Source organism: Chenopodium album, chromosome 22 (assembly GCF_948465745.1).
Source record: "Chenopodium album chromosome 22, dcCheAlbu1.1, whole genome shotgun sequence".
Classification (NCBI taxonomy): domain Eukaryota; kingdom Viridiplantae; phylum Streptophyta; class Magnoliopsida; order Caryophyllales; family Amaranthaceae; genus Chenopodium; species Chenopodium album.
In genome coordinates this window covers 6,187,501-6,203,580 of record NC_137855.1, presented here as the reverse complement: position 1 = coordinate 6,203,580, position 16,080 = coordinate 6,187,501, and the positions used below count along the sequence as shown (strand labels likewise).

Sequence of the window (16,080 nt, the reverse complement as noted above, 5' to 3'; positions counted from 1 at the left end):
TGCAAAAATCACAATGAAAAAGGAAATATAAACTTAAAAAACACCCATAGACTTAGTTAGACTATAGTAGTAGTAGTTAATGATGGTGGATTGGTGGTGTTTCAAGAAAAATTAATGCTCCTTTCTTAAACTCAGTGGTGTTGGCAGATAGATGCATAACAAATCATTAAAAACTCATATTCAATTTGACAAGTAATTAATTAAATTAGGTGGGTATACTCTCATTAACTTCCTTTTCCTTTGGGTAGGTCTGCCCTACTTTCTCTCTCTTCCACCCTTTATAATTTTTGCCTTTCAAGTCACATTTCCCTCTTTTTTTTCTTTTTATTTTTTTTTTTTATTTTTTGGTATAAATTTCTTACAACCCCACTTCATAAAAACCCAGAAAAAAAATCTCAAAAAAAATTGAAATATTATTACTTATTAATTGTAAAACAGAGTGATTTTAATTTTGGGAAGTTATATATGACTCCAATGCATTTTCAGCAATCATGATCTCTCTGTCCTTCTTTCAAACCCTTTGAACTTCTAAATTTAATTCATTTTCCAGTTTTTACACCCACCTTCTTCACTTCTACATTACTGTTTTAGAGAGAGAAACTAGAGAGAGAAAGAAAACAGAGCATATATAAAAACAGAGGAACCTTACTCTGTTTTTTTAGGGATTCAAAAACCTTTTTTTCTCATCTGGGTTTTTATCATTTTTTATTTTACAGTGAGAATGTGAAAGAAAGTTTGAAAAATAAAATGGGTTTTTCAATTGAGAGAAGAAATATTTATCTTTCGAGTAATTTTCAACTTGTTTTTGTTGCATTATTTCTTCTGTTTTTGGGAAGATTTAATGTTGTTTTGGGGTTAAATTACACAAAATATAGACATGTTAGTGATTTGAGATTTGAGAGGATTCAGAAGCACATTAACAAGATTAACAAGCCTTCTATTTTTTCCATTCAGGTTTGTTTGTTAATTAGTTTGTAAATTAATCTATTAATTTGTTAATTAGTTTTTTGTTGGTTTTATGAATCTTCTATTTTGTTTTTTTTGTATGACTAATTTTGTTTTTTCCACTAATTTCAGAGCCCTGATGGAGACATTATAGATTGTGTTCATAGAAAAAAACAACCAGCTTTTGATCATCCCCTTTTGAAGAATCACAAGATTCAGGTTTGTTTCTTCTTTCCTCTAATAATTTTGGCAAAGAAAAATTAATTTTTTTTTTTATTTAAATTTCTAATGTGAATAAAAGCTTGGAACTTTAGGTGCAAAACTAATTGGTACTTAATGTTACATTGGACTATACCATTATTCAAGTGATTTCAGCTTCTAAAACTTTAATTTTCACTTTTCACGAGAGTACTTTCACTTTTTGAGTTTAGGTGTCACATAAGTAGCCCAAATTGCACAACTACGAAATAACGTTTATGTGAACGTGGCTATTAATTTCGGATAGAGACAGTATTATTTCATCAGTGTTACAAAATTGTTTAATCTAATTTATTTTTGTATGTGACAGAAAACACCAACAGAAAGGCCAAAAATGAGAATGGTAAAAATAGATGAAATAAAAGAAGGGGATAATAGGAAGGGCAAAGAAATAGAATGGCAAATGTGGCATTTAAATGGAACAAGGTGCCCTAAGGGAACTGTTCCGGTACGACGGAGTACGGTTCATGATGTGCTGAGGTCTAAATCTTTGTATGATTTCGGAAAGAAACGACCGCGATCACTACCTTTAGCTAGAAGGGTTGATGCTCCTGATGTTGTTAATGGCAATGGCCATGAGGTATGTAATTTAATTTGTGTTCAAACTAGCTAATTACATAATTAATTAATTAATTGATGTTAAAATTTTATAATTTGTTGGGTTGTTATAATTTAGAATGAAAAGGAAGGTTGGAGGAAATACTTCTTGGTGTAATGATTTGTTTGATTGTTGATAATCTTGGTATCATTATAATGTGTGTCAAGTAGTGATCAAGAGATAATGATATTTTTGTCATACATAATTATGATGTTGATTGAGGATTAATCCAATAATCTATTTCTTCATTGTTAGCTAGGTTTATTTCCACGAATGTACATTATTGTTAAACTTAAACATTGTATGCGAGAGTACATGATTGCATGTTGAGTAGATACATAGGTAGAGTGATTATTAACTAGTAAATGTAATGGATAATAGCAATTTTAATGTATTAAATTATAATCCGCTCTAATTTAGATTTATTGTTAAAACTTATTCACGAAATGGCCATTTATATACTTGTTGCAAAATAATACGGAGTACTTCGTATGACTCTTCGTTATAAATGGCCGTCTATAAGGGCTATAACTAGTGCTGTCAAATTTCAAACCGAAACCGTTTAACTGCCCGAAACCGACCGACCCAAATGAGAACCGAACCGATTAAAAACCGATTTTTTTGAAACCGAAAACCGACCCGAACCGTATTTTAGTAAACCCGAAACCGAATCGACCCGAATAATGTTAAACCGTATAAGAACCGAACCCGTTAACAAACCGAACCAAATATAAACCGAACTGAAAGAAAACCGAACCGAAAAAGAACCGAACTGTATCTAACCCGAAACCGATTCCAACCCGAAACCGTTTAAACTGGCAAAAAAACCGTTTACACCGAACCGTTAGCAAACTGCTACCCGTTTGCACCGAACCATTTAAAAACCGAACTGAATGTAAACCGAACTGGTTATAAACCGAACCGTTTATGAACCTAACCGCTTCTAAATCGAACCGTTTACAAACTTTTTTATATAATTAAATGGATTTTTTTTTTGACGGGAATATAGTTAAATGGATTAAATATTAGAATATTTTTTTTAAAATAGCAAGGCAAATCATTCATTAAGGTCTTAAGGTTAATCAGTGTTCACAAACAAGAGCAAAACAAGCCTCAGGTAGGGCGTAGGGGTGTTCAAATCCGGGTACCCGCTTTTTCGAGTAGTTCAAAAGTCGGCCCATGTCCCGACCCGAGAAAATCAGGTACATGGGGTACCCGATTTTATTAAATCCATTCTACCGAGATTATAATTAATTAAAACAAAATTATAAAAATAATACTAACAGGCAGACCAGCAACAATTACAAAGCCATATAATCCAAAAATCCAAAAAAATGAAGGATCTTGTAATATTTTATCATAGGAAAACCACATTAACAATTAATAATGAACATCTTCCTTAAAACTCATAGCTAAACTGGACCCATCTCAAACCATGAAAACATCTAAATTAACACTACAACTTGCAGTCATCGTCATGTGCTTGTTTGCGGCGAGATCTTGTACTCGCGCAGTCACCGGCTTGCCGTTGCGGTAGGATATCCGTCGGACGTCATTTGACTATGTGAGAAAGGGAATGAGGGATGATTGTGGTCGACGGCAAAACTATAATGATTTTGGGGGTTTCAAAACTAGAAGAAATCAAGAAATTCGCTTGTCTGTCAAAGAATACACAAGAAATGAAGTAGAATTAGAGATAGGAGAGAGAGAGAGAGGAACAGCAAGAGAGGGAGAGAGAGAGAGAGGAACGGCGGAGAGAGAGAGAGGGGAAGATTGATAAGTGATAACCCTAATTCCTAATTGGGTTTCAAAAGGGTTTCATGTAAATCTAACCATTGATTTTTTAATCTATGGTTGAGAGTGGTGATCCGTGTGTGTTGTGGGAGAAAGAATCTAACCATTGATTTTTTAATCTATGGTTGAGAGTGGGGATCCGTGTGTGTTTGTGTGTTGTACATTCATCTACAAAAATATTATTCCCTCAATTCTTTAGTATTTTTTTTGCCCCATTTGATCGGGATCAGTGCCCAAGACACGTATTAAAACATCTACTGGTATATCTTTATTTTCATACACGTAAAAATTATAAAAACGTTATATTAATAAAATGTATAAATAGATAAATTTATAAAGATCACTAATGAGTCTATAACTTTGTACTAATACATACGAATAACGATGATACGAATATTTAACTATGAGATGGTTAGATGCCATGTGTTAATAATGTGTACATATGATCGGTTGAACTAATCAATATTACCTTGTTAATTAGTCATTAGTGTTTTCTTTCATTATACAAATCAAAGCACTTTGTAATATCTTCATAATTTCATGAAAATATATAATGATAAATGAGTCATAATTATCAGTCTTGTTGACTAATCAAGTATCGAATTACCAAATTGCAAATTTTCATTTCACAAGAAGTCAAGAACTCATCAAATCATGATTATGATACTATGCGTAGTATATAAATGATTAAATAAGAAGCATATAATAACCTAATTGTAAAACAATAATACATTAATACACTAACTCTTATAATCTACTTCGTAATAAACTAGTAAAATCAGTATGACTAAACTTGAAACAGAACATAGTATGTATTTATAAAATCAATGAGAATTTGTTTATAATATGATGCCTAAATAAGAAATGATTCGCGACTTGCCGACTTTATATAAAACTTGTGAACGCAAAAGGTTAGCAAGTACTATCAAATTTCAAACCAAAACCAATTAACTACCCGAATCCAAACAACTCGATAAACAATTTATTTTTTGAAACCGAAAACCGACCCGAACCGTAATTTAGTAAACTTGAAATGGAACCGATAAGAATAACGTTAAAGTGGTTAAACCATCAAAGAACCGAACCAGTTATAAACTGAACCGAAAAAAAACCGAACCAATTAAAAACTGAACCGAAAAAGATTCGAACCAGTTATAAACTGAACCAAAGAAGAACCGAACTGTTTCTGACCCGAAACCGTTTCCAACCCGAAACTGTTTGAACCTGGATAAAAACCGTTTACACCGCACCGTTAACAAACCGCAACCCGCCTGCACCGAACCGTTTACTACCCGGACTGTTTACAACCCGAACCGAATTAAAACCGCTTAAGAATAAACCGAAACCGAATCGAACTGATAACTATTTAAACCGAACCAAAACCGACCCGTGAGACAATTAAACCGATTCCAAACCGACCCGATTAACTACCGAACCGATTTCAAGCCGAACCGAAACCGAACTGTCAAACCGTTTTGACAGTGCTAGCTATAACGTTAACTAAGCTATACTACGTAGTTGATATCTACTTGCCTATAAATTAGATACATAGACCGTTATAGTGTACTATTTTAGCATAAAAGGGAAAGAAAAGCTAGCAGTTGGAAATTTGGAATTAATAATTAGTAATTACCTTAGCTTGCTCAATTAAGAAGGGCCAAGACAATCAATTAGGGAACATTAGCAATTTGTACTATTCATTTCACTGGTCAAGACAATCAATTAGGAAGGGCCAAGACAACTAATTAGGGAACATTAGCAATTTTTTTAAAAATTGCATGCGCTTATAATCAAGATTACAAGGAATTTATAGTCAATTAGGATTATGTAGTATGTTGACTCTTTTGACTTTTGACAATTAGTGATAAGACACATCACTTTTTCAAAGAAGTGTTTGATCCAATTGTGGTTCCACTTACTTGATTATGATTTCTATTCTTATTTTCCACAAGTAATTAAAACTTGTAAGTTGGTCCACAAAGAATGAGGCTAATAAAACCTTCCTGTTTCCCTGGCCTCTCATGCATTTTCAATCATCCATTTAAGAAATAAACTAAAGTCTAAAGTCAAGTTGTGACAACGAAAACCGACTCTTTTTTATTCATGGTAAGAGCGATTGTTAATGCTGTAAACTCGTAATATTTTGTTTTTCCTGTGGAAGGTTAGATTTTCTTGATAAAATCATATAATATTATTAGCTATATTTTACATACCTGAGTAGTAATTTTCCTTATTAAAAATAAGAACATAAATAAATAAAATAAAATAAAATAAAAAATTACAAAACAAAGGTCATGCCAACTGTAAAATTGAGAGGCAAAGAGAGATGTAAGGAATTGAAGGAACTTTAATAAAAATGGGTCTATCCTAACCAATTTTGTTTCCTTCATTCCTTGAATTTGGCTTATTGACGGGCCCAAGGTTTAAATGCACCACTTTTGCTCCACATCCTCCATTCATACATAACACATTTACGTAGAGTTAAGTATAAAACAAGGACTCAATTTTTGCAAAATATAGGGAAAGGGGACTCTATTTATTTTATAGAGAGAAAAGGGACTGGGCTAGAATGGGTTTGAGTTTTCGGTGGGTTCTAATTAAATAAGGGAAAGAATTGAGTCCCCTTGGTTAAACAATTGAGTCACTTTGGTCAACTAAAAAAAAGGAGTATGTTTTTTTTTTTTTTTGGTAAACATTTTAATTTAAGACCAATAAAAAAAAAAAAAGATTTCCTTCCTCTTTTTGGAACAAAAATAAAGCATAAAATTACAATACTTTGAATGTTTATTTCTTCATCATCTTCATTACATCATCGACCTTCTAACTCCACATTTCTCTTTAATTAAAATCATGACCATCTCATAAACTAACTCTGACTCACGTGGACTGTCAACCAACCTACCACCTAATATAATCACACCCATACACTTGTTTATAGTTTGGGCATATTAGAAATCTCATAAAAGGATGCTTGACTTTCTTAGAAACTCTCCTTAATGACCTTCTTTTGCAATATACACTAGGCTTATCGATAAAAAAAATTTAGGGCCCTACAAGCCTTCACTAAAATTACGATGTGTGCTTCTACTACAAATGCAAGACAAATAAGCTACAAACCAGAGAGATGAAGAACATTAAAAAATTATTGAAAGCTTTTTTTTTTTTTTTTTGGATAACAAACATTAAAAAAATTTCAAGAACAAAGCTTTTGTATTGTTGTTGTACTTTCTTAATTTCAAACAGCTATATTTTCAAAACAATCAGCAGAAATGATTAATGAAGGGATTGAATTTGTCTGGTTTAATTAAGGCAATAATAAGGGGACTTAATTCTTCTTGGGTTAAAGGTGAGTTAAGTCACCTGAAAAATACCCCCTAACACCAGAAATTTAACCCTAGTCCCCTTTTCCTCTATTAAATAAATAGAGTCCTCTTTCCCCACATTTTGCAAGAATTGAGTCCCCTGTATTATACTTAACTCCATTTACGTATGTTAAATTGGATTTTCTAAGTATTGAACTTTCACTCTTTAGTAAGGAGTAGTTTGTTTAAAAAACTTTAATATTTATCTTATTTTTCCGTCTTCCTCTTCAATTATTAATTTAAAACTCAAACTAAAATTATGAAAAGTTCAAGGAGAAAATAATAAACTTACATTTGCATCTTGATTTTTGTAAATAAATATTCATTTAATTAATTCACTTATTTGAAGAAGAAAATGGCAATCAAGTAAAGAAAATGGAGTACTTGTACATCGAAAAACATCAAATTATTATTTAAAAAAAAGGATTAAAATATCTGAATTTTATGGAAAATATGAGGTTATATATAAAGAAAATACACGTGCCATCATGACATGCAAACTTTCTGTATATGAAGTAATTTATAGTAGTTTTACCTGTTAGTGCACAGATTCTATGAATTGTGTTGGAATTGCCTTTTATATTGTTTTATAATCATTCATCTTATTTCAATGTGTAATGTAAAAAATTGTTGAATGTGTAGCATGCAATAGCTTATACGGGAACATCGGGAGAAATATATGGAGCAAAGGCAACAATAAACGTGTGGGATCCATCAATTGAAGAATTGAACGAATTTAGCCTTTCTCAAATTTGGGTTTTATCTGGCAATTTTGACGGCTCTGATCTTAACAGTATTGAAGCTGGTTGGCAGGTATTATGTACTCTCTTTTTTAACTTCATAGTATCAACCTTGATGTTGGAGTAGCTAGGAACTTGTTAATACATGCATTGTGATATCCCATATACCTCTAGGGCATTTGTATGTAATCCCTATATTACTACGTATATCGGTTTGACACTCGACCTCATACTTTATTGAGGATTTGAGGTCGTGTTTTTTTCACTTGATTAATACTGATCGAAACAATCTATTGTTATTTTAAATTTAGTTTTTGCTCCTTTAAAAAGTGTTTGCTGAGTCTAGTGCTTTTTATAAAACGCAATTACTACTATGTCAATTCTCTTGAGTCATGACATCAAATCGTCTCATATTAGAACTTGCATTATTACTTAATGCGGAATATATATACACATATTTTGAGTTATTCTAATTTTAGCATATGTATGATTTATGCATGAATACAATAGTTATTTTAATTTGATGATGGAAGCCCTAAGGATATGATTGTTGTACTAGTCAGGTCAGTCCGGAGCTTTATGGTGATAGCAGGCCAAGATTATTCACTTACTGGACGGTCAGATTTCTTCCCTTTTATTTCATTTTTTGCCCTTTCTTCCCTTTTTAATTATTTATTTGGTTAATTGAAATTACATTTGAAATTGCTTGGTGTGATATTACTAACTGCTGGCAATAAAAGTCAGCACATTAATAAATTTAGGAAATACAAGTAGAAAAATTAAAGAATACAAGTATACTAGTATAAAATTTCTTTGAAGTCAGAAGATAATCACATGGGTAATTAAGTGTCTTTGAGGTCAAAATTATTAATTAATTCACCTACTTTGTTCACTATTTGTAATGTATAAAAGTCAAATTCTATTAATATCAACGATAATTTCTCTGGTTTTAGCATCTCTTTAATTACAAATTTGGTAAAGCTAATTTTTACCAAATAAATACTCACTCTATTGATGATATTGACAAACAATAATTGCAAGAAGCATTAAAATGAGTCTCAAAACTTACTAATCACCCGAAGGAAAGATTGTTTTATTTTTATTACTCCATATTTTTTTTTTCCAATGAGTAAATCTATGACATACATGCTTGAATAATGTATGTACTAGTGTGTATTACATTATTTACATACTTCGTACTTTGTAACTCCAATTACTTACGGGTGCATGTAAGAATTTGCTCGATTATGCTATCCATATATGGAGAGAAACATTACAAAGTACATTCATGATTTTAATTTATTTATAGAAAAAGAGATTGGGATGGATCCAATGGCAATAGTATATGCATTAAATAAGATAATAAACATTAATTAGTTAGTACACTTGTGTACTAATTACAAGTAATGGTACGAAAGTGACACAACCATGTGCCTTAATATCTGAATAATGATCAACTGAGCAACTGACCAAATTTGATTACACCAATTCCCAAAAATATTTGGACCACCTAGTCATTACTTATGATGAAATTTGCACCCCTTTGTTAGTGGATCTTATTAAATCGCCGTTAATCCCTTTTGTTTTCATTTTTTTTTTTCTTCCTATTTTTGCATGGTAGAGTGACTTGCAACTAACATATTTTGATAAAAGATAGGTTGATTGAAACTCACTCCTAGGATCCACAAAGGTGACCTAGAGTGCTAGAGGTGAACTTTAAGTTATAAAACCCGAGTTTTTGATAAGTTCTACTCTGTGTAGGTTTAGATAAGTAATTAATATCAAGTGAATTGAATGCATTCTAAATAAGGTTGTATGCTGAAGAATTAGAAAGATAATCACTTGCCTTCTCATTAATCGCAATTGGGAATATATAATCAATACAACTCCTAGTCCTCGTATGACAAGATAATGTAGGATCTTAGGTAATTAACTAAAATAGAATATAGATAAACATATGGAAATCAATCTAAATATTCTAAATATATGATAATATCTCAATACCCCCCCTCAAGTTGGAGTGCTTGGATCGTAAGTGCCCAACTTGGAAAGAAGGTAATCAAACTGTGCTTTCCCAAGTGCCTTTGTAAATATATCCGCAAGCTGTGAAGTAGTCGGAACATGAGAAGTAGATATCCACCCCTCGGAAATTGCATCACGAACAAAATGACAATCAATCTCAATATGCTTTGTTCGTTCATGAAAAACCGGATTCTTTGCAATATGCAGAGCCGCTTCATTGTCACAAAATAGCTTAATCGCCTTTGGATGTTGGACTCCAAGACTCGACAATAAAGCCTTCACCCATTTTAGCTCTTTTGAGCACGAAGACATGGACCTATACTCGGCCTCCGAAGAAGAGAAAGAAACAGTTGGTTGCTTCTTAGTTTTCCATGAAATTGGAGATTTTCCAAGAAAAACTAGCCAACCAGTTAAAGAACGACGAGTCAATGGGCAAGCAGCCCAATCTGAATCACACCAACCCTGCAGATTTAAATCACAATCAGAGCTCAACAAAATACCTTTACCGGGAGTCCCTTTCAAGTAACGAACCACCCTCATTGCAGCATCCCAATGTTCACTACGAGGTTGCTGCATAAACTGAGACAAAATATGAACTGAATACGCCAAATCAGGACGTGTAACAGTAAGATAAATCAGACGACCAACAAGCCGTCTATAAGACTCTGGATCAGAAAGGAAATCACCAGTTGCCAACCCCAACTTGTGATTCTGCTCCATGGGAAAACCACTAGGCTTCGCGCCTAGTAAACCTGTCTCAGAAATAATATCCAGAGTATATTTCCGTTGACATAAGAATAAACCTGCAGAGCTACGAGCCACTTCGATCCCCAAAAAATATTTTAAAGGACCTAGATCCTTCATCTTAAAACAGTCACTCAAATATGCCTTAAAAACATTCAATGCAGCGGAATCGTTCCCAGAAATAATCAAATCATCAACATACACTAAAACTGTAATCTGAGTATCATGAGTAGTAAGAGTGAATAAAGAATAGTCAGAGTAAGATTGTTTGAAGCCATACTTTTTTAAGGCAGTGGTGAGTTTAGCAAACCAACATCGAGGTGCTTGCTTCAAACCATAGAGTGACTTCTTTAATCTGCAAACCAAAGAAGGATCGGAACACTTAAAACCAGGTGGTAATTTCATGTAAACTTCTTCATCCAAGTCACCATGAAGAAATGCATTGTGAACGTCCATTTGATGGATTTCCCAATTCTTGGCGGCCGCAATAGCAAGAACAGTACGAACCGTCGTCATTTTAACAACCGGAGCAAAAGTCTCATCATAATCGACACCTTCTTTCTGATGGTTCCCATATACCACCAAACGAGATTTAAGTCGCTCAACTTCACCGTTGGCAAGAAACTTGGTCTTATAGACCCATTGACTCCCTAGAGCCTTTTTACCTGGAGGGAGAGGCTCCAAAATCCAAGTACCATTGTTCTCTAAAGCTTGAATTTCTTCATTCATGGATTTACGCCACCCTTCATGTTGCATAGCTTCTTTGAAAGATGTCGGATCTTTAGTTTGAACAACAGCTGAAATAAACTTCCGATAATTCACAGAAAATTTGTCACAATGTATATAGTGTGCTAAAGGATAAGGAGTACCTAAAGACTGATTGGAAGACGGAGACGGACTATTGGCAAAAACCGAGTGAGTAACAAAATCACGAAGCAAAACAGACGAGTATTTTTCTCGAAATCCGCGCCCCATATTGGACTGTTGGGCTACGGGAGATGTGGTGCTAGAAACGGGCTGCTGTGGGTCACTACGCTGCTGCTCTGTGGCGTGCTGCTGTGGTGACTCAGCTAGCAGCTGCTGCTGCTCAGCAGCGTTGGCAGTGGCTGCTGGCTGCTGTCCAGCAGTTTCGGCAGCAGGCTGCTGCTGGTCAGTGCTGGCAGTGGCCTGCTGCTGCTCCGGGGCAGAGGACTCCGCAGCCTCCCTGCGGCCAGCAGCATTATGCCGCAAGGGGGTTGCGGGGTGGGCTGTCTCGGGAGTGTCACAAGCTTCAACGGGCTCAAAAATTTCCAAAAAATCATTATGAACATCTTCCCCCATATCATGCATACTCACATCAATATTGATATCATCCGGACAACCAAACGGAAAAATTTCTTCCACAAATTTAACATCACGAGACACAAAAAATTCTTTTGTTTCAAGATCATACAATCTCCACCCCTTTTTTCCAAACGGATACCCCAAAAATACACACTTTCGACTCCGACTAGCAAACTTATCCCCCTTAGTCTTTTGGTTATGAGCAAAACATAAACAACCAAAGGTACGAATAGCATCAAAGGAAGGGGGTTTATTGAAGAGTATTTCAAATGGAGTTTTGTTTTGGAGAAGAGGTGTTGGAGTTCGGTTTATTAAGTGTGCAGCGGCCAAAACACATTCACCCCAAAAATAAATAGGCAATTTAGCTTGGAATCTCAAGGCTCTCCCAACATTAAGAATATGTTTGTGTTTTCGTTCTACTCTACCATTTTGTTGAGGGGTTCCCACACAAGAGGTTTGGAAAATTATGCCAGTTGCAATAAAAAAATCAATCAAGCAATTAAATTCGGTTCCATTATCACTTTGAACAATTTTAATTGTTTGATTGAATTGCCTTTCAACCATAGCTACAAAAGCCATGAACATCTGAAAAACTTCGGTTTTATCAATCAATAAATAAATCCAAACAGCTCTAGAATAATCATCAACAATTGTTAAAAAATAACGAGCCCCACATGACGAAACATGTCTATACGGACCCCATAAATCACAATGTATTTTCTCAAAAATTCTAGAAGATTTATTTTCACTCAAGGGAAATTTATCTCTATGATGTTTAGCACGAAAACATACTTCACAACTTTTATCTAAGCTACCTTTATTATTGCTAATATGCGGAAGTAACTTAACCACTTTTTCTGAAGGATGACCCATTCTTCTATGCCAAAGCTCCAAATCTGATGTTGCTTCAACCACAGACACCCGTTGCACCACATTCGGTTTGCCATAGAAATAATATAGTCCGTCCCTTCTAAGTCCCGTTCCAATCAGCTGCTTCAGTCGGTCCTGTATAGCACACATATATGAGTTAAATTGGACAACAACATTTAATTGATCACTAAGTTGAGTTACAGAAAGCAAATTGCAATTAAGATTTGGCACATAAAGAACTCCAGTGACGGTAATTTGATCAGATAACTTGACCGATCCTTCCAAAGTAGCAAGTACGCAATCACCATTCGGCAACCCAACGGGACATTCAATATAACGAGTGTCAAATAACCAAGAATAATTTCCGGTAACGTGATGAGTCGCTCCGGTATCAATAATCCAACAAGAATCATCAAACTTACCATGTAGGCGATTTTCGGGAATAGTTGTATTACCAATAAACCCCGAGAGTGCCTTCCATTGTTCGGCAGTGAACACTTGATTCGAGGAAGCTGCGGCATAGCTAGAAGAGTCCCCTACTGCTGCCATATTAGCACGAGCCCCCCCTTTACCCGAGCCTTCTCTCGGCCCTGGTGTCCAACCTGCGGGATAGCCAATCACCTCGAAGCATCGAGACGGATCGTGGCCCTTCTTCTTGCAGTGAGGGCACGGAGCTTTAAACCAGCACGAGGTAAAATCGTGCCCCTGTTTCTTGCAGTGGGAGCAAACAGAGCTTCGACCACCTGAATTAGCCCGGAGAGCAAAGCCCACAGCCTCTGTCGGCTTGGCTTCGGCCTCCTTTCTTGCGTTGCGGACACGTTCGTCCTGAACCACCAGCTGATACGCCCTGTCGAGGCTAGGTAAGGGATCTTGAGATAAAATATTAGAACGGAGTGAGGCGTAATAATCCGAATAAAGGCCCATCAGAAAATCATGAAGCCTTGATTGATCCCGGCGCTGCTCATGAAGCTTCCCTGCCGTACAAGAAGAGCAGCACTTGCAGGAAATTAACGGTTCGTGGTGATCTAATTCGAGCCATAGAGTATGTAATTTGCCATAGTAAACCGAAACAGGCATGGTTTTGCTCTGTTCACACCGAGCAATTGAAGAACGAAGTTGCTGTATACGAGGGCCATTGGTCTGAGCGAATCGTTTTTGAAGATGATCCCAAAACGGCTTTACTTCTCTGAATTTTGACAAAGATGATTTTACTTCCGGAGAAATCGTATTGGAGAGCCAAGAAATCAACATTGCGTTGATGGCAGTCCAATCCGATTTTGTACATGGAGAAGCAGGCACTATAATCGTGCCATCAAGAAATTCAAACTTGCGACGTGCCTCAAGGGCAGTTTGGATATCGGCAGCCCACTCATCGTAGTTGTCGCTGGTAAGTCGAGTAGGGGTAATGTAGTCTCCAGGTCTGTCTTGCGGACCCAGAAAATATGGAGAATTGGGTTCAATTTTAAACGGTGGTGGTGGTGGCGGCGGCGGTGGTGGAACACCGTCGCCAGACATGATTATAGTTTAGAAAAAAAAATTATCCTGCTCTTGATACCATGAAGAATTAGAAAGATAATCACTTGCCTTCTCATTAATCGCAATTGGGAATATATAATCAATACAACTCCTAGTCCTCGTATGACAAGATAATGTAGGATCTTAGGTAATTAACTAAAATAGAATATAGATAAACATATGGAAATCAATCTAAATATTCTAAATATATGATAATATCTCAATATATGCACTTATTATCTCACTAAGATGTGAAGCAAAAATCTGTTAATTGGATTAGTGGTGATCACAAATTCACAACAATAGAGTGAAAGTAAAGGTTGTCTAAACAAATGACTTGTACATAACACGCTTACAAGAGAGTTGTTACTCCTATTAGTTACTCCGTATAATATGAATAAATGAAATAAAATATGTATATTGAAATATGAATTGTAATACATTGTTTTCAAATTCTAATTATTAGTCTAACAATTGATAAACTAAGTGATAATAGATGGTAATAAAATCGAGTAAAGGAATGATATTAAAATTATGTTGTTTGACATGATGCAGAGTGACTCGTATCAAGCAACTGGTTGCTACAATCTTCTATGTGCTGGGTTTATTCAAATTAATAGTCAAATTGCTATTGGAGCTGCTATTTCTCCGGTTTCTTCGTTTCAAGGCAGCCAATTTGACATTACCATCCTCATTTGGAAGGTTTGTATCTCCACATTTTGAACTAGATATACATAATGTGTGATTGGTTAATTATTATAATACGAAGTATACATTAAAATATTGCCGTGATATTATAAATCTATGGAATGACTTTTAGGGTCAAAATTCTAGGAATATGAGATGACTTGAGTTATACTACTAAAAGTTAAGCACGTCTTTTAAGGTGTTCACTATACACTCAGGTGTATCATCTGCACGATACATTCACACACACTTTTAGCTTAAAAGCTTTGGTGTATGAAATGTCCACACTAGTCAACTTACCTAAAAATCGGCCTTTTTTTTGATATTTTTGTTTGAAAATTGTAGGATCCAAAACTTGGAAATTGGTGGATGAGCTTTGGGGATGACACCCTAGTAGGGTACTGGCCAGCAGAGTTGTTCACCCACCTAACAGATCATGCAACCATGGTAGAGTGGGGTGGTGAGGTGGTCAACACACAGGCTAACGGGCTTCATACCGCGACTCAAATGGGTTCGGGCCATTTCGCCGAAGATGGGTTTGGCCAAGCCAGTTACTTCAGGAATCTAGAGGTTGTGGACTCAGACAACAGCCTTAGTGCACCCCAAGATATCCAAATACTTGCTGAGAATATCAATTGTTATGATATTCAGAGTTCATACAACAATGATTGGGGCCAACATTTCTACTATGGTGGGCCTGGGAGAAGCCCAAAGTGTCCATGATTCTTAGCCCAAATCCACCTAGAATATAATCCTTTTTTTTTCTTTTCTAGTATTAATTCTTTTATTTTACTTGTTTTAAGCTAAGGTAAATATATCACAAATTCACAATGCTTTCTGATTTTGTTCTCTGCAGTTTATTTCTAGTATAATTTTTTCTTTGGTCAATCTAAAAAGGTGACAAAGAAATGTAATTGTGAAATAATTAAGGAAGAAAGCATTATTCTTAATAGAAGTGGCAATTTCTTTGTATGCATCTTAATTTTCTCTAACTATCAAGTAGATATTATATCCTTGACCAATTGAAGATATGATTCAATTTGAATTTTAAGTATCACCCGAAGCCTATAATCAAAAATTCAAAAGTAAGACCATAACGAACATTCACATTTTTTTATTGGAAAAGTAAATGACTCGTTTAGACATGATGTATTTCGACAAAATAATTTTTTTTAAAAAAAAATGTGTGATTTTCAACATACATTTCACATATTTTAATTCA

At 34.9% G+C, this 16,080-nt stretch overlaps 1 protein-coding gene across 1 annotated transcript; it reads left to right on the top strand.

Moving 5' to 3' along the window:
• Positions 1–359: 359 nt before the first annotated feature.
• On the top strand, positions 360–15,828 carry LOC145604703 (protein neprosin-like). The gene is made up of 7 exons (XM_081660623.1): positions 360–954; positions 1,078–1,164; positions 1,514–1,783; positions 7,600–7,770; positions 8,261–8,314; positions 14,727–14,873; positions 15,204–15,828. Exons 1-7 carry the CDS (start codon positions 748–750, stop codon positions 15,579–15,581), a joined length of 1,314 nt encoding a protein of 437 aa, XP_081516749.1. The 5' UTR covers positions 360–747; the 3' UTR covers positions 15,582–15,828.
• The last annotated feature ends 252 nt before the right edge of the window (positions 15,829–16,080 follow it).

Excerpts from the sequence above, each read along its gene's own strand:
- LOC145604703 (XM_081660623.1), top strand. The coding sequence starts at position 748 with ATGGGTTTTTCAATTGAGAGAAGAAATATTTATCTTTCGAGTAATTTT. Across the intron at positions 955-1,077 it reads CTTCTATTTTTTCCATTCAG|AGCCCTGATGGAGACATTAT; the intron begins GTTTGTTTGTTA and ends CACTAATTTCAG. Across the intron at positions 1,165-1,513 it reads TGAAGAATCACAAGATTCAG|AAAACACCAACAGAAAGGCC; the intron begins GTTTGTTTCTTC and ends TGTATGTGACAG.